The following is a 20089-nucleotide window of genomic DNA, read 5'->3' on the forward strand; positions in this document are numbered from 1 at the left end:
GGACAAGTTGGACTGAAGGGTCTGTTTCCGTGCTGTATAAATTTATGACCTCTAAGTATTTTGCTGCATTGAAACATGCATTTTCTTTTAGAGGAAAATGTTTTGTTCATTTTTACTGTATTCACATAACCCAGTGTGTCAGTTAGCTTAGTTGACTGGATGGCTGGTTTGCAATGTTCAGTAATGCCAATAGTGTGGGTTCAATTCTGCACTGGCTAAGATTATCATGAAGGATTCTCATTCTCAATCCATCTCCTCACCTAAGGGGTGGTGACCCATTGGTTAAGCCACTACCAGTTCCCTCTCATGAAAGACTACCCTTATGGTCTGATAAAACTATGGTGACTTTGCCTTAAACGTAAGGTCATTGTGCTTCTATGTTCCCAAAAAGAAAGGTCTCCCTTAAAATCTAGTGCAAATGAAATTTGAATCCCAGATTTCAAGGGCATAGTTCCCTCCATCTGCTAATGTATTTTGTACAAAGTTTAAAGGTCAATTTTATGGAAAATAGCTTAAGGAAGATGTGCTGTCTATGACTTATTTAAGAGGTACTTTTGAACAAAGTTGAAGTGCTCTTAATGGTGTTCAAACTTTATAAGTTTGATTAGGAGAGTCTTAATTATTGATGTTCACTGTGCTTAGTTTAGTTAAGTGTGAATGTGGAGGAAAGTAAATTGTAGACCGTGCTAAAACAAAGAACTAGAGTAGTTGTTCGAACCTAAATCTAGAAGCAAGGAGCAAACATTTTAAACATTTTAAACATTGTAGTGAGTAAAAAGTGTTCTCTCCCATCAGCTGTCCACTCTGCAAAACTCCAAGATGCAAAATATACAACATTATTTATTTAGTGGCTGAGTTTGTCTGGATAGCAGTGGTGGTACATTCATGTATTAATTATTACAAATCACCCTTTCAAAGTCACTTCTATGGGATCTAAAATGACTACTAGAGATAGTCAACACTTAATGTTTGAAAGGTTACTTTAAATACATTTTATTAATCAGTTCTTACAGCAGCAAACTATTTTGGGCAAACATCAAAAATGGAAAAGAAACTGCAAATGCTATGGTCAATACGGTACAGTACTAATGACTCATTTACAATAAACTAAATACTGAAAAAAATGGGCTGAGTTGAGCCCATTATGTCTCATAATTTAGGGTTAAGACTGAGTCCTAGAAGATCAAAACAAACCACAACAAAATGGAAGTACTGTATTCATGTTTCAAGAAATCCTTTGCCCCCTGGTGGTTAGCCACTGCTTCTTTAAGTGTGCTTTCATGAAATGTGTTCATTTTGTTTAACATTAATGTCTATATTAAAAGTTTAAGAAATCAGAAATAATAACTTGATTTCAATTGAATGGGCCCTATATTTAAAAGACAATGTAATTTTCTAGCCTTCAAACCTGATTGTGTTTTGTGTTCAATGTATGATAAAATTTAAAGTGCCTTACAACTGTACAGAAGATTGTTTTTGGAATGTTAAATTTTATTTACGTCAATTCTCCAAATATTCTAGCATTAACTATAATTAGGGTTCTTAACTTTATGTAATACGTTTGAGAGCTATTTTGATAATGCTTTCCTGAACTAATGCATTATGAAAATCCTTTTCTGCAACTGCAAACTTATTTGCATAAATTGTTATGGATTTGTACCCTGTCAAAAGACAAATATTATTTTAAATTGCATATTAATATGCATATATGTTGTTATGCCTCATGGAAGTAGCATGCTGATAATCAAGGCCTGCTACAACTTGCGTCCTTGCAAAAGGTAAAGATATTAAAGAGTAGCCAAAATCTCCCAGGGTGCCTTTCTCTTAGATCCAAGTTGAGAAAGCTCAGACCAGGTTTCTGTTGTTAACAAGAATGATTTATTTGTTACATCTAGATTTTAATGACAGGTGAGCAATTATGAACCGTTGATGTTTAACTCTACTAGTTGAAACTCAAACTCACTAATAGACTCCCATTGTACTAAGACACACACTCCAAATAAATGGATGTTATGGGCAGAGGGAAAGACTGGTTAAGCAGTTCAGTGGTTCCTGTCTACAGGATTTGTTGAGAGTATTGTTTTGCTGATCAAAATGCTGCTCAATCTTCCTTCAGGAACATTCATTTCACTTGCAGAAGGCACAATTGACTGGCTCTCACTTCTACAAGTCTCTAGCTTATTAATTAAAATTCACAGCTTACAGCAACTGATGAAAGGAAATAAACTGGTTATCTTCAGGGCGGAAATGCTTTTCTGCAGCTCCTTCCCTTTGAGAGGTCAGATGGCTTCTGCCACAAGCATTCACACCCCAAGCTGTACAGTTATTTGGGAACCGTTCACACAGATGTGGGCAGGGAGGAGGCTTTGTCGTTAATAACTGGTGTTAAGTCTGCAGTGTAATCAGCTACTTGTTGCCAGTCAAATCTCCATTCGTACACAGCCTCTGGCTCCAGCTCATCTGTAACTAGACCTTACCTACTGCTTTCCCAAAAAGCTGTTTAAACAGCACTTGCCATGAATGTCAGGAAATGTCTTTTTAAAGATTTACAGTAATCCTTGGCTTTTAAAATTGTCCTTTTCCCATTTCAGTTCACAGTCAAAAATATAGAAAAATAAAAAAATGTCCTTGTAATCTAATCATGTATATTGGTCCAATTCTTTGTTGTAGAACCTTTTCAGCCCAGTGTGACTATGGTGTTTATGGTCCACTTGAGCCTCCTGCCACCTTTTTTTATCTAAGTCTACCCTTTCAACCGTATAATCTTTACTCCCTGAAATGCTAGTCTAGCTTCCTCTAAAACATATAAATTGTTCACTTCAACCACTCGTAGTATCAAGTTCAACATTCTTATTGCTTTTTGGTGAAGACGTTTCACGTACAATTAATATATTGGGTACAAGCATATACTTCTGTAGGAATTTTAAAAAGTAACATTTCTGTTGGATGTGGAGTTGTCAGCTGCAACAATCTTTGAGGAGAAAGTGAGGACTGCAAATGCTGGAGATCAGAGCTGAAAATGTGTTGCTGGAAAAGCGCAGCAGGTCAGGCAGCATCCAAGGAACAGGCGAATCAACGTTTCAGGCATAAGCCCTTCTTCAGGAATGAGGAAAGTGTGTCCAGCAGGCTAGGATAAAAGGTAGGGAGGAGGGACTTGGAGGAGGGGCGTTGGAGATGCGATAGGTGGAAGGAGGTCAAGGTGAGGGTGATAGGCCGGAGTGGGGTGGGGGCGGAGAGGTCAGGAAGAAGATTGCAGGTTAGGAAGGCGGTGCTGAGTTAAAGGGATTTGACTGAGACGAGGTGGGGGGGAGGGGGAAAATGAGGAAACTGGAGAAATCTGAGTTCATCTCTTGTGGTTGGAGGGTTCCGAGGCGGAAGATGAGGCGCTCTTCCTCCAACCGTCATGTTGCTATGGTCTGGCGATGGAGGTGTCCAAGGACCTGCATGTCCTTGGTGGAGTGGGAGGGGGAGTTGAAGTGTTGAGCCACGGTGTGGTTGGGTTGGTTGGTCCGGGTGTCCCAGAGGTGTTCTCTGAAACGTTCCGCAAGTAGGTGGCCTGTCTCCCCAATATAGAGGAGGCCACATCGGGTGCAGCGGATGCAATAAATGTGTGGAGGTGCAGGCGAATTTGCAGTGGATATGGAAGGATCCCTTGGGGCCTTGGAGGGAAGTAAGGGGGGAGGTGTGGGTGCAAGTTTTGCATTTCTTGCGGTTGCAGGGGAAGGTGCCGGGAATGGAGGTTGGGTTGGTGGGGGGTGTGGACCTGACGAGGATGTCAGAGAGGGAGTGGTCTTTTCAGAACGCTGATAGGGGAGGGGAGGGGAGGGAAATATATCCCTGGTGGTGGGGTCCGTTTGGAGGTGGCGGAAATGACGGCGGATGATACGCTGTATATGGAGGTTGGTGGGGTGGTAGGTGAGGACCAGTGGGGTTCTGTCCTGGTGGCGGTTGGAGGGGTGGGGCTCAGAGTGGAGGAACGGGAAGTGGAGGAGATGCGGTGGAGGGTATCGTCAATCACGTCAATCACCTAGACTGTCTCAGACCCCTCCCTCCCCTTCCTAGACCCCTCCATTTCTATCTCGGGCGACGAATCAACACAGACATTTCCTATAAACCGACCGACTCCCACAGCTACCTAGACTACATCTCCTCCCACCCTACCCCCTGTAAAAACGCCATCCCATATTCCCAATTCCTTCGCCTCCGCTGCATCTGCTCCCAAGAGGACCAGTTCCAATACTGTACAACCCAGATGGCCTCCTTCAAAGACCGCAATTTCCCCCCAGACGTGATCGACGATGCCCTCCACCGCATCTCCTCCTCTTCCCGCTTCTCCGCCCTTGAGCCCCGCCCCTCCAACCACCACCAGGACAGAGCCCCACTGGTCCTCACCTACAACACCACCCACCTCCATATACAGCGTATCATCCGCCGTCATTTCTGCCACCTCCAAACGGACCCCACCACCAGGGATATATTTCCCTCCCCTCCCCTCCCCTCCCCTATCAGCGTTCTGAAAAGACCACTCCCTCTCTGACACCCTCGTCAGGTCCACACCCCCCACCAACCCAACCTCCATTCCCGGCACCTTCCCCTGCAACCGCAAGAAATGCAAAACTTGCACCCACACCTCCCCCCTTACTTCCCTCCAAGGCCCCAAGGGATCCTTCCATATCCACTGCAAATTCGCCTGCACCTCCACACATTTATTGCATCCGCTGCACCCGATGTGGCCTCCTCTATATTGGGGAGACAGGCCACCTACTTGCGGAACGTTTCAGAGAACACCTCTGGGACACCCGGACCAACCAACCCAACCACCCCTTGGCTCAACACTTCAACTTCCCCTCCCACTCCACCAAGGACACCTTGGACACCTCCATCGCCAGACCATAGCAACACGACGGTTGGAGGAAGAGCGCCTCATCTTCCGCCTCGGAACCCTTCAACCACAAGAGATGAACTCAGATTTCTCCAGTTTCCTCATTTTCCCCTCCCCCCCCCCCCCCCCCCCCCCCCCCCCCCCCCCACCTTGTCTCAGTCAAATCCCTCGAACTCAGTACCACCTTCCTAACCTGCAATCTTCTTCCTGACCTCTCCGCCCCCACCCCACTCCGGCCTGTCACCCTCACCTTGACCTCCTTCCACCTATTGCATCTCCAACACCCCTCCCCCAAGTCCCTCCTCCCTACCTTTTATCTTAGCCTGCTGGACACGCTTTCCTCATTCCTGAAGAAGGGCTTATGCCCGAAACGTCGATTCTCCTGTTCCTTGGATGCTGCCTGACCTGCGCTTTTCCAGCAACACATTTTCAGCTGCAACGATCTATATGCTTGTTTATTTCACATTGTTACTCCTGTTCAAGATGTGATGGATAATTGACAAAAGCATTTACTTAAAAATGAACACTTCAATAGTTGTGTTTCATATCGACACTGTTTTGGATCTAATGAAAGTTTCCAAATCACATTTGACCTTGAAGTATCAAATTGCATTAAAATACAAAGTTTATTTCCATGCACAGTTTGTGTAAAATTGGCTTTTATTTCCTTATGTGAAGAAGATTGTGATAATCTTATCAGTATGTTTAAATTCTTAAAAATATTTAAGAAGCTATTTCCTCTGCTGGGAGAGCCCAGTATGAGGGTCACAATGTTAGTTTTGGTACTACATCCTTTTAGAAAAAGAATTAGAAAGCATAATTTTACAAGTGGAGCACCTCCAAACTTTCTGGATCCTGGGACAAATGTCGCTTTCAAAGTGAGATTGATGTTCTTTTTAATTTAGGTAAGGGTTTCAAAACATCAGCGAAGAAATAAATAAAGTTTAGGTACAGGTCAACGATGATCTGATTGATTGTTTGACTCAGTAGCTCAATGATTTAAGTGATCTAATCGTTATATTCATAAACCCAGGGTTGTTAAGCCACAGCAAACCAAACCAAAGCAGCCTCATTATCCTGGATTTGCAACAGAATAAAATTAGACTATTGAACGACCCTCATTTGCTCAATTGTTCATATTCAGACTTTACAAATACCAGGTCTTTGACATAGGCCCAAACTTTTTGATCATAAACCCCTACACTCACACTGGGTGGATATAGTTAAGGAATAATTTTTAAAATAATGAATTTACAATTTCCTCGCTCAATAACCGTTTCAGTGATGAATAACAGACCTTCATGAAATCCTTGGATGATGGGTAGCATCACAGGCACATGGAATTGAATATCTTGCTTCAATTCCAAAATCATCATTTAATGGAAATGACCGCAACAGTCTTCTGTAGATTTGTAATTATTTTCTATAAATCACCATTCTTTTCTGAGACTATTCAACAAGTTGATAACTGGAGAGAAATTAAAGACAGAATTTTCTTTTAAAAAGTATTCCAGAAAAGTCTCCTGCCCCAAAACCCAGTCAGTGCTAGTTCAGTCTTTGTTTTTTCTTTTTTTTTTCAACATTTTTATGGCTGACTAGTCAGCCCCAGTCCTCCCTGGATCAGCCAATTCAATATCCAACGAGATGCTAGTCCCTGAGCAGAGCAACATCTCTGTCAAAATATCTACAGTGTCATTATAGCACTAATTAATTTCCAGGCCGGTCTCAAACTGGCTATGCCTGTGTTTTGTTCCCTCCCCTCTTTAAAATAAATTGCAGTTCAAAGTTCAATTCTCAACTTCAACTTAGTTCCAAATCAAAATTAGAAAAAGAAAAGAAAATTAATGATGAACTCAACAGGGCTCTTGTTTCCCAGGGCCAGCAGGTTCAAGTTCAACTCTCAGCAACCCCATAGATGCTTGAACTGGTTAATTTAAAAATATCCATTCCTAAATTGTATTTTCTTCTCTCTCTTCATCTCCCTTTAACATTTCCCTCCCTCATAGCAAACTTTGTCAATGTACATTGCCAACTGAATGAGATTTACTAAGGCAACAAGAAAAAATAAAAAATCAGTTGGAATTGTGCCTTTGAATTTAATTCAATTCTCAGTACAGGAAAGTCATAGAGAATGCTTGAGAGGATATGAGCAGGGGGCAAACCCATGCAAAACTTTGTGTAATAAGAAAAGAATGCCACGCTGCCCTTACGTATTGAAATTCAGTGGTTCCTAATCAAGTCTTCAACCTTTTAATTATCTTAACTAAAGATACAGAATCTTCAGACTAACCAACTATTTCATATTTAAGCTAAATAATATTCCATTAAATGTAAAGGATGTTAACAGTTTTAATTGCATGGCTAATCTCAAATGGAAGAACCTTTTGAACAATACACGGTCAATTTGGATTCATATGGTGAAGTCTTTAATGTTTTCCCAGGCTGGGGCGAAACACTCAGCGTTCCTACAAAGACTGACAACTCTTGGGGTGAGCCGCCACTTCCATCTACCACGGTCGATAATGGAACTTCAGCATGGGGCAAACCTCCCAATGGCAGCTCAAGTTGGGCAGATAATACTGCAGAGTCAACGGGGAATTTTGGTAGAGGGAATGCTTCAGCTGCTGTCCCGACAATGTGCAAACCAGGTAACAAAATATGAGAGTGTTTCTTTATTTGTGTAGCAGTGTCAGTTGGTGTGGTCACCTGTTTAAATACTTATGCACAAACTTCACCAAAATAAAGTTGTTGAGAGCAGTTTGATACATTACTTCAAAAGGACTATGGATTCACATTATTGGAATAATCCATCATCCATGTCAGTGAACTGACATGGGTGGGAGTAGCATTGTGCTTTGTATAATTTTTATATATAAATCTGCATGTTATCATCCTATAAGGTTTTCATTTATAATTGAGAACTTTGATATTTGCTTGAAGTTTGAGATTGATTCAGGTACCCACTGTTCTCTCAAAATCTTCAACAGTATCTGTTATGAGCAGCTGAGTTGGTGAAATATCCTTCAACCATAGTTGGCATATGAGATAAAATGACTCTTTTATTTTAATTGAGAAATATGTTAAATGCAGAAGTTTTGGGAATAATAATACTACAATAAATAACAATTCCCATATATTGATAATGCATAATCCAATATGAAAGGCAGAATGGGATTATTTTAATCATGATAAATGAAACAAAGTGGGAAGTTTAAAAATATACATGGGAATAAACTACATCATAAAAAATCTAGTAGAAATTATGTAGCACTAAGATAGAGAATCACCAAAATCGTGTCTGTCTTGGCTCTCTGAGCATGAGAGATTAAGATTCTCTATGTAAGGTGATGCAAATGTCATTCTCATTAACTGTGTGCCCACTTTGTTTCATGTGTTAGATTTGAAAATTATTTGATCTTCAAAGTTGTAATAATACAAATTTTAAAAATTCCGGGAGAAGGTACAATCAAAAGAAGAAGAAAAACTCAAGCATTGCAAGTTGTTGCAGTCTTGCGATGCTGTGTTAAAGGCATATGAGAGGTTGTTAAAGATCCTTGCTGGTGAATATCATGTCTCAACGTTTTGGCTTGTAATGTAACAATGGCAATATTTTAAGATGTTGTAACTCATAATTTTGAATAGACTTATTTTAGAATATTAAGCCAACACAAATACTCAACGATAGAAAAAATATCATTGAGACTGTTTCAGTCAGGATGAAATGCAGACATTTAACTTGTGAACAACGCAAAGTCAATGTTTAAAAAAATTTTATTTTCTCTCATTTGAGTGCTATTATGCCTGTGTACCATTAATGTTTTTTTTCATAGGGAAGGGACTGGGGCACTGGGACAGCAAGAGACAATGGAGTTTATATGTATTTAAGAATAGATTTATAAAATGCATCAACCAGGTGTTTAAAATGCCAGGTTTGGATCCAAACAATTTGTTTAATTGGGCTGTGAGCAGGAAGGAATAGAGGACTCAAAAGCAAGTATGGCAAAATGAGTTTGGAATACAATTTCCAATTTTAGAATAGAGGATAATTTATAGTCTGGGCTCCAAATAAAGTTGCGTCAGTTAACACTTCAAATAAATATAAAAATGTTAGGACTTGTTTTGAAGGTTGCAATAATACTGTTTAGATGCAATAGTTTCCAGATTACTGGAATTATGGAAATCTGATGCTTACCAATACAAACAGTCAAAAATTAATCATGCGAATCGTCAGGTTGAATGCATATTGTTGAATACCCATGGACACATGTGCACAGCAATGGATTTTTAAATAGGCCCCCCCTGGATGTGGGTAGGGTTGCGGGAAATCTGAATTATTTCTCTCTCCCAGTTTCCCTTGAAAAGTGTTGATAGGCCACGTTGAATGTTCATTAGTTTTCTTTCCGAGAGTATTAATAATCAGACGTGGGATTAGTGTATGTTTGAGTCAATCAGAATAGCTGTGTCAACTTGCCTTCCTAAAGAATATTAGGGTGCCAGTTGGGTTTTTAACAATGTTATGATTGTATCCTCAATAGTAACCTACAAACTATTGAATTAAGAATGTTTCAAAAAAAAAGGAGCAGGTGTTGATCGTAGCATCGAGTCTACTTTGAATAAAATCATAGCTATTAGGTTTGTGGCGTTAATTCCGCTTTCCTGCATCCACCAACCTACAATGAAGCCTTTACACTATTGTCATCAAAAGATTTTCTCACTCTGCCTTGAAAGGTTGAATGATCCAACCTTCACTCTTCCTGAAGAAGAAAATTCCAAGCACTAATAACGTCTGAGAGAAGAAATTCTTCATTATCTCCATTTTAAACAGGAAAAATGTAACTTTTAAAATTTGCCCCTCATTTCTAGATTTCTCCAGGTAAATAAACATCATCTCAGTGTCTATGCAGTGAAGCCCATTCAGAAGCTTCAGTTTTAATAAGTTTAACTCCCATTCTTCTAGACGCTAATGACTATGCACCCAACCTGATTAACCCTTCAACCCAAGGATCAGCCTAGTGAACTTTGTGTGAACTGTATGCCTCGCCTTATGTAAGGTGATGGAAACTGCTTATGGTCCTCCAGGTATGGTCTCACCAATACATTGTACAGTTGTGGAAAGACTTCCTTACATTTATACTGCTTACTCTTCGTGAAAAGTGTCAGTATTCTTTTTGCCTGTCTAATCACTTGCTGCACTTGCATGATAATACTTTGTGATTCATGTATAAGATGCCCATATATCCTTGTCCTGGAGAATGCTGTAGTTTCTTTCCATTTAAAAAAATAATTTGTTCTCCTATTCTTCCTGCCAAAATGACAACCCCCTGTTTCCATCTGCCCTTGCAGATTTTTAAAGGCTCCTTGCAAATGTCTCTCCATCAGCAAATTTCACTGCAGTACTGTTGGTTCATTCATCAAAGTCATTTAATGTTGATTATAAATAATGAAGACCATAGTACAGTTCCCCGTGAGTCTTCACTAGTTAGATTTTGTCAACCTGAAAATGACCCATTGATCCTCATTTGTTTCTTTTAGTTAGCCAATCCTCTTCTCTATCCATGCTATTATACTCTTTCTTCCCCCCTTCTCCCCCCCCCCCCCCCCAACAATAACAAACTTGAATACATGCATACAATGAGCTCTTACACTGTGTAGTAACCTTTTATGATGGTTGCTTTTGAAGGTCTTTTGAAAATCCAAGCCCATTACATCAATTGCTTGTTACATTCTCTAAGAGCTCTTAACAAATTTGACAAATGTGATTTCCCTTCATTTGGGTTAATAGTACAAATCCTTTTTCAATAAGTTATTTTACTGTTATTACGTGGGATAATAACTGTCATGTCTTCCATCACAAATTAACTGGCCAGGTAAGATTAGCAATACATGTTGCAGAAGGGATCAGTTCAGTGACCCAACTGGCAGCCGTTTGGTGTTAGGTTTATTTTTGTTGATATTTAGATAAATGGTGTTAACCCTATAATATCAAACTTATGTTATTTGCAAAGTAGAATCTAGTGCTATGGATTGGCCTAGATAATAACAAAAGTAGGTTATCTCAAAGGAGAAGTGAAGTTTCAGATAGGTTCTTTTTTCTTTTGACCCCAACATGTTCCTTATCCCAATGTTTTCTTGATTTACTCTTTATGCAGAAACTCTGGAGTAGGACCAGATAGACCCGATCCACAGTTGCTGTGGGTAGGGACATTGGGTCTGAAACCCCATCTCCAATTTCAGTGGTCTTCTTAAATATGAGCATTCATATATAGATGCATGTGCACACACATTGAAATTAGCTCAAATGTTGAGGGGTCAGTACTCCTCCGATCCACAAGCAGGTACTGGAAAGGTATTTATGTTCTCCCCGCATCTATTCTCACCCTGAGGCCAAGGAAATGGGCTTTGTGTTTGAGCAGCTAAACATATAGGTTGGCCATTTAGCCTATAGGTTGCGTCTACAAACCCAGAAGTGAGTCGCTGGTCACTAATGGTACATGGCTAAAGGGGAAGCATTAAGAAGGGGAGGGATGGGTGAGACACCCTGTGGGTGCTGTCTCTACCCCAATCTTTCCATGAAGAATGCCACACTCCCCTCTTCCCTCCCCTTCTGCTTATAATTCCAACTATGGTCTATAACATGGTGAAAGTTCCACTTGCCAGAATTCTTCCAAACATTTTATTTGTGAAATAGTGTTTAACTGTTGTGTAAGTTTGTTGTGCCTTAACTATGAAACTGGTGGAAATGATTAAAAAAAAATACCAAAGTTTTGCATAATTAAAATACATTTTGAACATAGGACAGCAAGGATGTTTAACTGGAATAGGTTGTGAGGTTCATTTTTCCAAAACTGTTTTGATTGACAGCGAAATGATGTTGCTTTTATTATTCAGCCTCCAAATCTATGCAAGAAGGTTGGGTCAGCGGTGGAGATGAAATTGGCCTGACTAGTAGCCATCATCCTAACTGGGAAGAGGACGATGGAGAGATGGGAATGTGGAATAACGCGGCTTCTCAGGAGAGCAACTCTTCCTGCAATTCATCAGGCTGGGGGAATGCCAACAAGAAAGTGCATCCAAAGGTTGCTTCAATTTTATTTTAATTTTGGAAATTTGTAGAAATACTTCATTTGTGTTAATGATGGAAGTCATGAGTTTGACTGCTGTTGATGTTACAGTTTGTGGGAAAAGAAATCTGAACAAGGTGGTTATTTTTCAGGGCATGAAAGCATCAAATAAACAAGAGGAGACTTGGCTTATGAACCGCCTGATTAAACAGTTGACTGATATGGGCTTCCCTGTAAGTACGTTTTTATTAAATCTCTTTATTCTTGCACAAGAAAATCTTGAAAATCAGATCTTTTAATGCAGTTCCAATCACAAGTCAAATTTCAAAATGAAATATTATGTTGGGCTTTCTCAGTCTCTCTCTTTATCAGCAAGTACAACTGTTTTTCACAACTGTTTCATCATGGTTGAGTTAAAGAGAGAGTGACTGACTAGTGGAAAAATATGGCACAGTACTGATAATCAGGTATTGCTGCCGAGTGGCATTATTGTTGGCATATTAATTCAGAGACTCTGGTAAAGTTCTGGGGACTAGTGTTTGAATCTCACCATAGTAGATAGTGGAATTTGAATTCAATAAAAGTCTGGAGGTAACAGTCCAGTGATGACCAGGTCAAATGTCTGGTTCAGTGATGCCCTTTAGGGAAGGAACTTGCCATCCTCACCTGGTCTGGCTTGCATATCACTGCAGACCACAGCAATGTAGTTCACTCTTAACCACCATCTGATGGCATAGCAAGCCACTCAGTTGTAACAACTGCTAGAAGTATTGGGGGAGTAAAAGTTGAACAGGCTACCTGGCCTGACTTAGGTACTGGAAATGACAACATCGAGCGAAGCGGTATTGACAAAGTTCTCCTTCCAAACACGTGGCTGGTGACAAAATTGGGAGAGCTATCTCATAGACAAATCATGCACAGCCTGGCAAAGTCAGACCCATGCAATCATGCTTTGCAGTGTCCCAGACACCACCATAACCATCCCTGTTTGTCTTGTGCCAACAGCACAGACCCACATACAGATGGAAAGAAAGAACCTACTCCTGCGCATGGCCTTTATTGACGTTACAAAGGCCTTAAAAACCATCATTATTTTGATTGCAACATAAAGTTTGTCACCATCCTTCACCTGTTCCACTACAACATGGAAGTCATGGTAAGAACAAATGGCTCCACCATTGACCCATTCCCCGTTTGGACCAGTGTCAAACAGGGCTGTGTTATCGCTCCAGCTACCTTGCTGCAATGCTTCACCTCACCACTGATTAGGCTGTCCGCTGGAGTGAAGCTAACTTGTAGAACTAGCGAGGAATTAATCAACCTCGCTGCCTTCACGCCAAAACCAAAGTCACTCCAACCAGTATCATCAAGCTACAATATGCAGATGAAGCTTGAGTATGTGAAATCTGAGGATCTACTCCAGAACATCATCACCTTTACGGAGGTATCAGAGCATGGATCTCGCCCTGAATTTCTGTTACGGCAAAGGTCCTCCACCAACCTGGTCCAACGTTGTGGAGTGAACCCCTGATCTTCAAGGTCCATGGGAGGCCTTTGAGAATGTTAATCACTTTCAATACCTCGAGTGTCCTGTCAGCCAAAGTAACTATTGAAGAAGAGATCCAGCCCTGCCTCTAATGTGCTAGCATGGCCTTTGGCTGCCTAAGAAAAAGGGTGTTCAAGAGCACCGACATCAGTTCTGACACCAAGAACATGGTTTACAGAGCTGTGATAATTCCTGCCCTCCTGTGTGGCTCTGAAACGTGGACCTCTACAGCAGACACCTCCAAGGCACAGGAGCAGTACCACCAATGCTGCCTGCGCAAGATCCTACTAATTCACTGGAAAGAAAGATGCACTAACACCAGCATCCTCAACCAGGCCAGCATCCCTAGCATCCAGACACTGACCATCCTTGATTAGTTGTGATGAGCTGGGCACATCATCTGCATGACCAACATGAGACTTCCCAAGCAGGTGCTGTATTCCAATTCCCAAACAGCAAGCAAAACCCAGGTGAACAGAAGAAGTACTTCAGTGATACCCCTAAGGCCTCACTGGCAAAGTGCAGCATTCCCCCAGACACCTGGGAATCGTTCAAAGTGGAGGAGGATCATTTAGGAAGGCATCAAGCACCTTGAGACTTGCCATCAGGGGAAAAAGTGGAAGCCAAGTGAAAACAGTGTAAGGAGTGGGCTGCCACACCAGTGTCCCACGCGCCCCTTTCTGCAACCATCTTCTGCCCCAAGTTTAGCAGAAACTGCATCAGTCTGTGCTGCCACCTACAGACTCAACTTGAGAGTGAAAGACAGTCATCCTCATCTGTGAGGGGCTGCCAGTGATGATGATGGTGGGACTTGCCCTGGAAGTCCTCAGCACTGACTTCCAGAATGTTCCTGGTCAAATGTGAGCAAAACATTTCATGCTGATTACAACGTATTGTCCTTCCTCTACTTACTTACTTTGGATACGAACAAAGATGGGTTATCCCGAAGGGGGATTGGAGGTTCAAATTGTTACCTGTGTCTTTTGGCCTTACAGGTTTCTTGTCCCAGAGTTTGCCTGATTTACAGTCTTTATATCCAGACCTTAGAATAGGACCATGTAGGCCTGATCCACAGTTGTGGTGGATGGGAAAGATGGATCTGAACCCCCATCTCCAATTTCAGGAATTTTTTTTAAAGGATCTGGATCAGATGGGCCAATGGGCTGAGAAATGGCAGATGGCGTTTAATTCCGATAAATGCGAGGTGCTGCATTTTGGGAAATCAAATCTTAGCAGGATTTATATACTTAATGGTAAGGTCCTAGGGAGTGTTGCTGAACAAAGAGACCTTGGAGTACAGGTTCATAGCTCCTTTGAAAGTGGAGTCGCAGGTAGATAGGATAGTGAAGATGGTGTTTGGTATGCTTTCTTTTATTGGTCAGAGTATTGAGTACAGGAGTTGGGAGGTCATGTTGCGGCTGTACAGGACATTGGTTAGGCCACTGTTGGACCTTTGCATGCAATTCTAGTCTCCTTCCTATCGGAAAGATGTTGTGAAACTTGAAAGGATTCAGAAAAGATTCACAAGGATGTTGCCAGGATTGGAGGATCTGAGCTACAGGGAGAGGCTGAACAGGCTGGCGCTGTCTGCCTTGGAGCGTCGGAGGCTGAGGGGTGACCTTTATAGAAGTTTACAAAATTGAGGGGCATGTATAGGATAAATAGACAAAGTCTTTTCCCTGGGGTCGGGGAGTCCAGAACTAGAGGGCATAGGTTTAGGGTGAAAGGGGAAAGATATAAAAGAGACCTAAGGGGCAACGTTTTTACGCAGAGGGTGGTTACATGTATGGAATGAGCTGCCAGAGGAAGTGGTGGAGGCTGGTACAATTGCAACATTTAAGAAGCATTTGGATGGGTATATGAATAGGAAGAGTTTGAAGGGATATGGGCCATGTGCTGGCAGGTGGGACTAGATTGGGTTGGGATATCTGGTCGGCATGGACAAGTTGGACTGAAGGGTCTGTTTCCATGCTGTACATCTGACTCTATAAGCATTCATATATTGATACATACGTGCAAACCTTAGAATTAGCTCAGAGAACCAGGGTCAGCAACTCCTTCATGTTGAACAATATTAGGAGAAGGCATTGAGGATGGCAAGAGAACAAAATATACTCTGGGTGGAGAATTTAAGTATCCACCACGAAGAATGGTTTGGCAGCAGGACTACCGATCAAGCAGTTGAATCCTAAAGTATATTGCTGCTTGATTGGACTGCAGGAAGTGGTAAGGGAACAAACAAAGTTGGGGGGAGTGGGAGAGGGGGAAATACTTAATCTCGTCCTTACTAAACTACCTGCTGGCAATGTACCTATCCATGACGGTATCAGTAAGAGGGAACACTGCATAGTCCTGGTGGTAATGAAGTCCCTCTTTCATAATGAGAATACCTTACATTGTAAAAACCAAAAGAACTGCAGATGTTGTAAATCAGAAACAAAAACAGAAGTAACTGGAAAAGCTCACAGGTCTGGTAGCATCTGTGAAACCTCCCATGTCCTAGTCCCCTTCTCCACATACCAGGATTTGTTTTTATACGCACCTTGCCATTAAACATGACCTATTGTTAGTCACTAACAGTCTCCGTTAACAGCCATTCACACTCTTAGCCAGATCATTATCCACTCCTTTGTCTGTCCAACTGTTCTTCTGTCTCTTTCGACTCTAATCCCATCTATAGTTTACTCCTTACTCTTTTCCCCCTACCATATGTTTTGTACATAAACCAATATTTTCCTAGCTGCCTTCAGTTCTGAGGAAGGGTCACCGGATCTGAAATGTTAACTCTGATTTCTCTTCACAGATGATGCCCGACCTGCCGAGCTTTTACAATTATTAGTGTTTATTTGTACCTTAGATTTTTGTTGTGTGACCCTGTCACCGAGCTAAATCAGCCAGACTTTAAACTGTTCTTGCAACTCAAGTTTGGCATCCATGAGACAGAGTTAAGTGGTCCTACGACCAATGGATCAGCTTTAAGCTCTGCAGTCCAGCCCATCCAATGATGAAGGGTGGTGGACAATCAAACAACTCACTGAAGGAGAAGACTGCACAGAAATCTCTAAGCTCGATGATAGGGGAGCCCAGCACTTCCATGTAAAAGATAAGGTGGAAGTTTTTGCAATAATCTTCAGTAAGAAGTGCTCTATCTTGTCTCCAGAGGTCCCCAGCATAACACAAGCCAATCTATTGCAAATACAATTAATTCCATGTGATTGGAGGCATGGGTACTGAAAGGTTTTGGGCCCTGACAACATTTTGGCAATAGTGCTGAGCCCAGCATGGCTGTTTCTGTATATTGGCATCTATCCACCAGTTATCACCTCATTCCTGATGAATGGTTTTTGCCCGAAACGTCGATTTTCCTGCTCCTCGGCTGCTGCCTGACTTGTGCTTTTTCAGCACCACACTCTTGACACTGATTCCCCAAAGACTGTCCACCATCTGCAAGGCATAAGTCAGGAGTGTAATGGAAAACTCCCACTTGTCTGGATGAGTGCAGCCCCAATGCTCAAGAGCCTTGACACATACAGGGCAAAGGAGCCCACTTGATTGGCAGCACATCCACAAACATAGACTTCATTGACCACTGACCCTTTGAGTAGCAGTGCCTGTCAACTAGAAGGACAAGAGCGACAGATTCTTGAGAGCACCACCACCTGCAAGTTTCCTTTCCAAGCCATTCACCATATTGACTTAAAAATTTACCTCCATTCCCTCACTGTCATTTGGTCAAAATCCTCGAATTTGCACCTTAATGACATTAAGGGATTACCTGTAGCACATGGACTGCGGCTGTTCAAGAAGACAGCCCACCACCACCATGTTAAAAATCTCACAACACCAGGTTATAGTCCAACAGGTTTAATTGGAAGCACACTAGCTTTCGGAGCGCCGCTTCTTCATCCGGTGATAGTGGAGGACACAATTCTAAAGCACAGAATTTATAGCAATAATTTACAGTATGATGTAACTAAAATTATACATTGAAAATTTCAGTTACATCACACTGTAAATTTTTGCTATAAATTCTGTGCTTTAGAATTGTGTCCTCCACTATCACCTGATGAAGAAGTGGCGCTCTGAAAGCGAGTGTGCTTCCAATTAAACCTGTTGGACTATAACCTGGTGTTGCATGATTTTTAACTTTGCACACCCCAGTCCAACACTGGCATTTCCAAATCCTCACCACCACCTCAAGGGCAACTAGAGTCACCAGTTTCCAAATCTTCCCTCCCACCTCATCCCAGATCCAACCCTCCAACTCGGCACAGTCTTCTTGACCTGTCCCACCTGTCCATCCTCCTTCCCACCTATCCCACCTAATGACGAGAGTTAAATTAGGGCCAATCAAGGATAATAGTGGGAAGTTTTGTGTGGAGTCAGAGGAGATAGGGGAAGCACTAAATAAATATTTTTTGACAGTGTTCACTATAGAAAATGAAAATGTTGGCGAGTAAGATACAGAGGTACTTCCATCCAGACTAGAAGAGATTGAGGCTCACAAGGGAGAGGTATTAGGAATACTGCAGAGTGTGAAAATAGACAAGTCCCCTGGGCCGGATGGGATCTATCCTAGGATCCTCTGGGAAACAAGGGAAGAGATTGTCGAGCCTTTGGCATTGATCTTCAAATCACCATTGTCTACAGGAATAGTGCCTGAGGACTGGAGGATAGCAAATGTGGTTCCCTTGTTCAAAAAGGGTAGTAGAGACAACCCTGGTAATTACAGACCAGTGAGTCTTATTTTAGTTGTTGGTAAAGTGTTGGAAAAGGTAATAAGAGATAGGATTTATAACCATCTAGAAAAGAATAATCTGATCAGGGACAGTCAGCACAGTTTTGTGAAGGGTAGGTCGTGCCTAATGAATCTTATTGACTTTTTTGACAAAGTGACCAAACAGATGAGAGTAAACCGGTTGATGTGGTGTATATGGATTTCAGCAAGGCGTTCGATAAGGTTCCACACAGTAGTCTACTGTACAAAATGCGGAGGAATGGGATTGTGGGCGACATAGCAGTTTGGATCATTAATTGGCTTGCTGAAAGAAGACAGGGTTGTAGTTGATGGAACATTTTCATCTTGGTGTCCAGTTACTAGCAGCGTACCGCAAGGGTCGGTGTTGGGTCCACTGCTGTTCGTCAGTTTTATAAATGACCTGGATGAGAGCTTAGAAGAGTGGGTTAGTAAATTTGCGGATGACACAAAGGTCGGTGGAGTTGTGGATAGTGACGTAGGATGTAGTAGGTTGCAGAGAGACATAGATAGGATGCAGAGCTGGGCTGAAAGGTGGCAAATGGAGTTTAATGTGGACAAGTGTGACACTTTGGACGGAGTAATCGGAATGCAAAGTACTGGGCTAATGGTAAGAGTCTTGGGAGTGCAGATGAGCAAAGAGATCTCGGTGTCCATGTACACAGATCCCTGAAAGTTGCCACCCAGATTGACAGGGTTGTTAAGAAGGCATACAGTGTTTTGGCCTTTATTAATAGAGGGATTGAGTTCCAGAACCATGAGGTTATGCTGCAGCTGTACAAAGCTCTGGTACGGCCACACTTGAAGTATTGTGTACGGTTCTGGTCACCAGATTATAAGAAGGATGTGGAAGCTTTGGAAAGGGTGCAGAGGAGATTTACTAGGATGTTGCCTGTTATGGAAGGAATGTCTTATGAGGAAAGGCTGAGGGCCTTGAGGCTGTTCTCGTTAGAGAGAAGGTGGTTGAGAGGTGACTTAAGAGAGACATACAAGATAATTGGAGGGCTAGATAGGGTGGACAGGGAGAGCCTTTTCCCAAGTATGGGAACGGCAAACACGAGGGGACACAACTTTAAAGTGAGGGGAGATAGGTATAAGACAGATGTCAGAGGTAATTTCTTTACTCAGAGTAGTAAGGGTATGGAATGCTTTGCCTGCAACGGTAGTAGATTCACCAAGTTTAAGTGCATTTAAGTCGTCATTGGACAGGCATATGGACGTACATGGAATAGTGTAGATGGGATGGGCTTCAGATTAGTATGACAGGGCGGCGCAATATCAAGGGCTGAAGGGCCTGTACAGCGCTGTAATGTTCTATGTTCTATCCGCTCCACCCTCCCCACCAACCTATCACAATCTTCCCCCATGTACCGATCACCTTCCCAGAAAACTTTGCCCCAACACCACCCTCCTATTTATCTCTCAGGCCGCCCCTACACACCCCCCACCCCCCCCCCCCCCCCCCCCCCCCCCCCCCCCCCCCAATTCCTGATGAAGGGCTTGTGCTCGAAACATTAATTCCCCTACTCAGATGCTCCCTGACCTGCTGTGCTTTTCCAGCACCACACTTTTCAACTCTGACTCTCCAGCATCTGCAGTCCTCACTTTCTCCTAGGAACGAGATGCTGGCCCAGCCACTGACACTCCCATCCTGTGAAAGAATTTAAAAAGAAAATTGGCTTTTAAAAAATGAATTAGTGGGAATTTTCAGACTTGAGTCTTGTAAATTATTTGGTTAAGAATATTTTGAGCAAAATCTTGAATTTTGTGGTTGATACCAAATTTGTGTAATAAAGGCAGATTGGGAAATTTGCATTCTTGACTGGCATAGTTGTAGTACGTCA

The 20089-nt window shown here is 42.1% G+C and overlaps 1 protein-coding gene across 10 annotated transcripts in view; it reads left to right on the forward strand.

The window, feature by feature from the left end:
* The window catches only part of tnrc6c1 (trinucleotide repeat containing adaptor 6C1), a 716497-nt gene that overhangs the window by 630275 nt on the left and 66133 nt on the right, over positions 1 to 20089 (forward strand). For all 10 annotated transcript variants that reach the window (XM_072558458.1, XM_072558456.1, XM_072558461.1 and 7 more), the window contains 3 exons: positions 7324 to 7530; positions 11771 to 11958; positions 12096 to 12176. In XM_072558458.1, the coding sequence (XP_072414559.1) occupies positions 7324 to 7530; positions 11771 to 11958; positions 12096 to 12176 (476 nt within the window). The remainder of the gene's footprint in view (positions 1 to 7323; positions 7531 to 11770; positions 11959 to 12095; positions 12177 to 20089) is intronic.

Source organism: Chiloscyllium punctatum, chromosome 39 (genome assembly GCF_047496795.1).
Source record: "Chiloscyllium punctatum isolate Juve2018m chromosome 39, sChiPun1.3, whole genome shotgun sequence".
NCBI classification, from domain to species: Eukaryota; Metazoa; Chordata; class Chondrichthyes; order Orectolobiformes; family Hemiscylliidae; genus Chiloscyllium; species Chiloscyllium punctatum.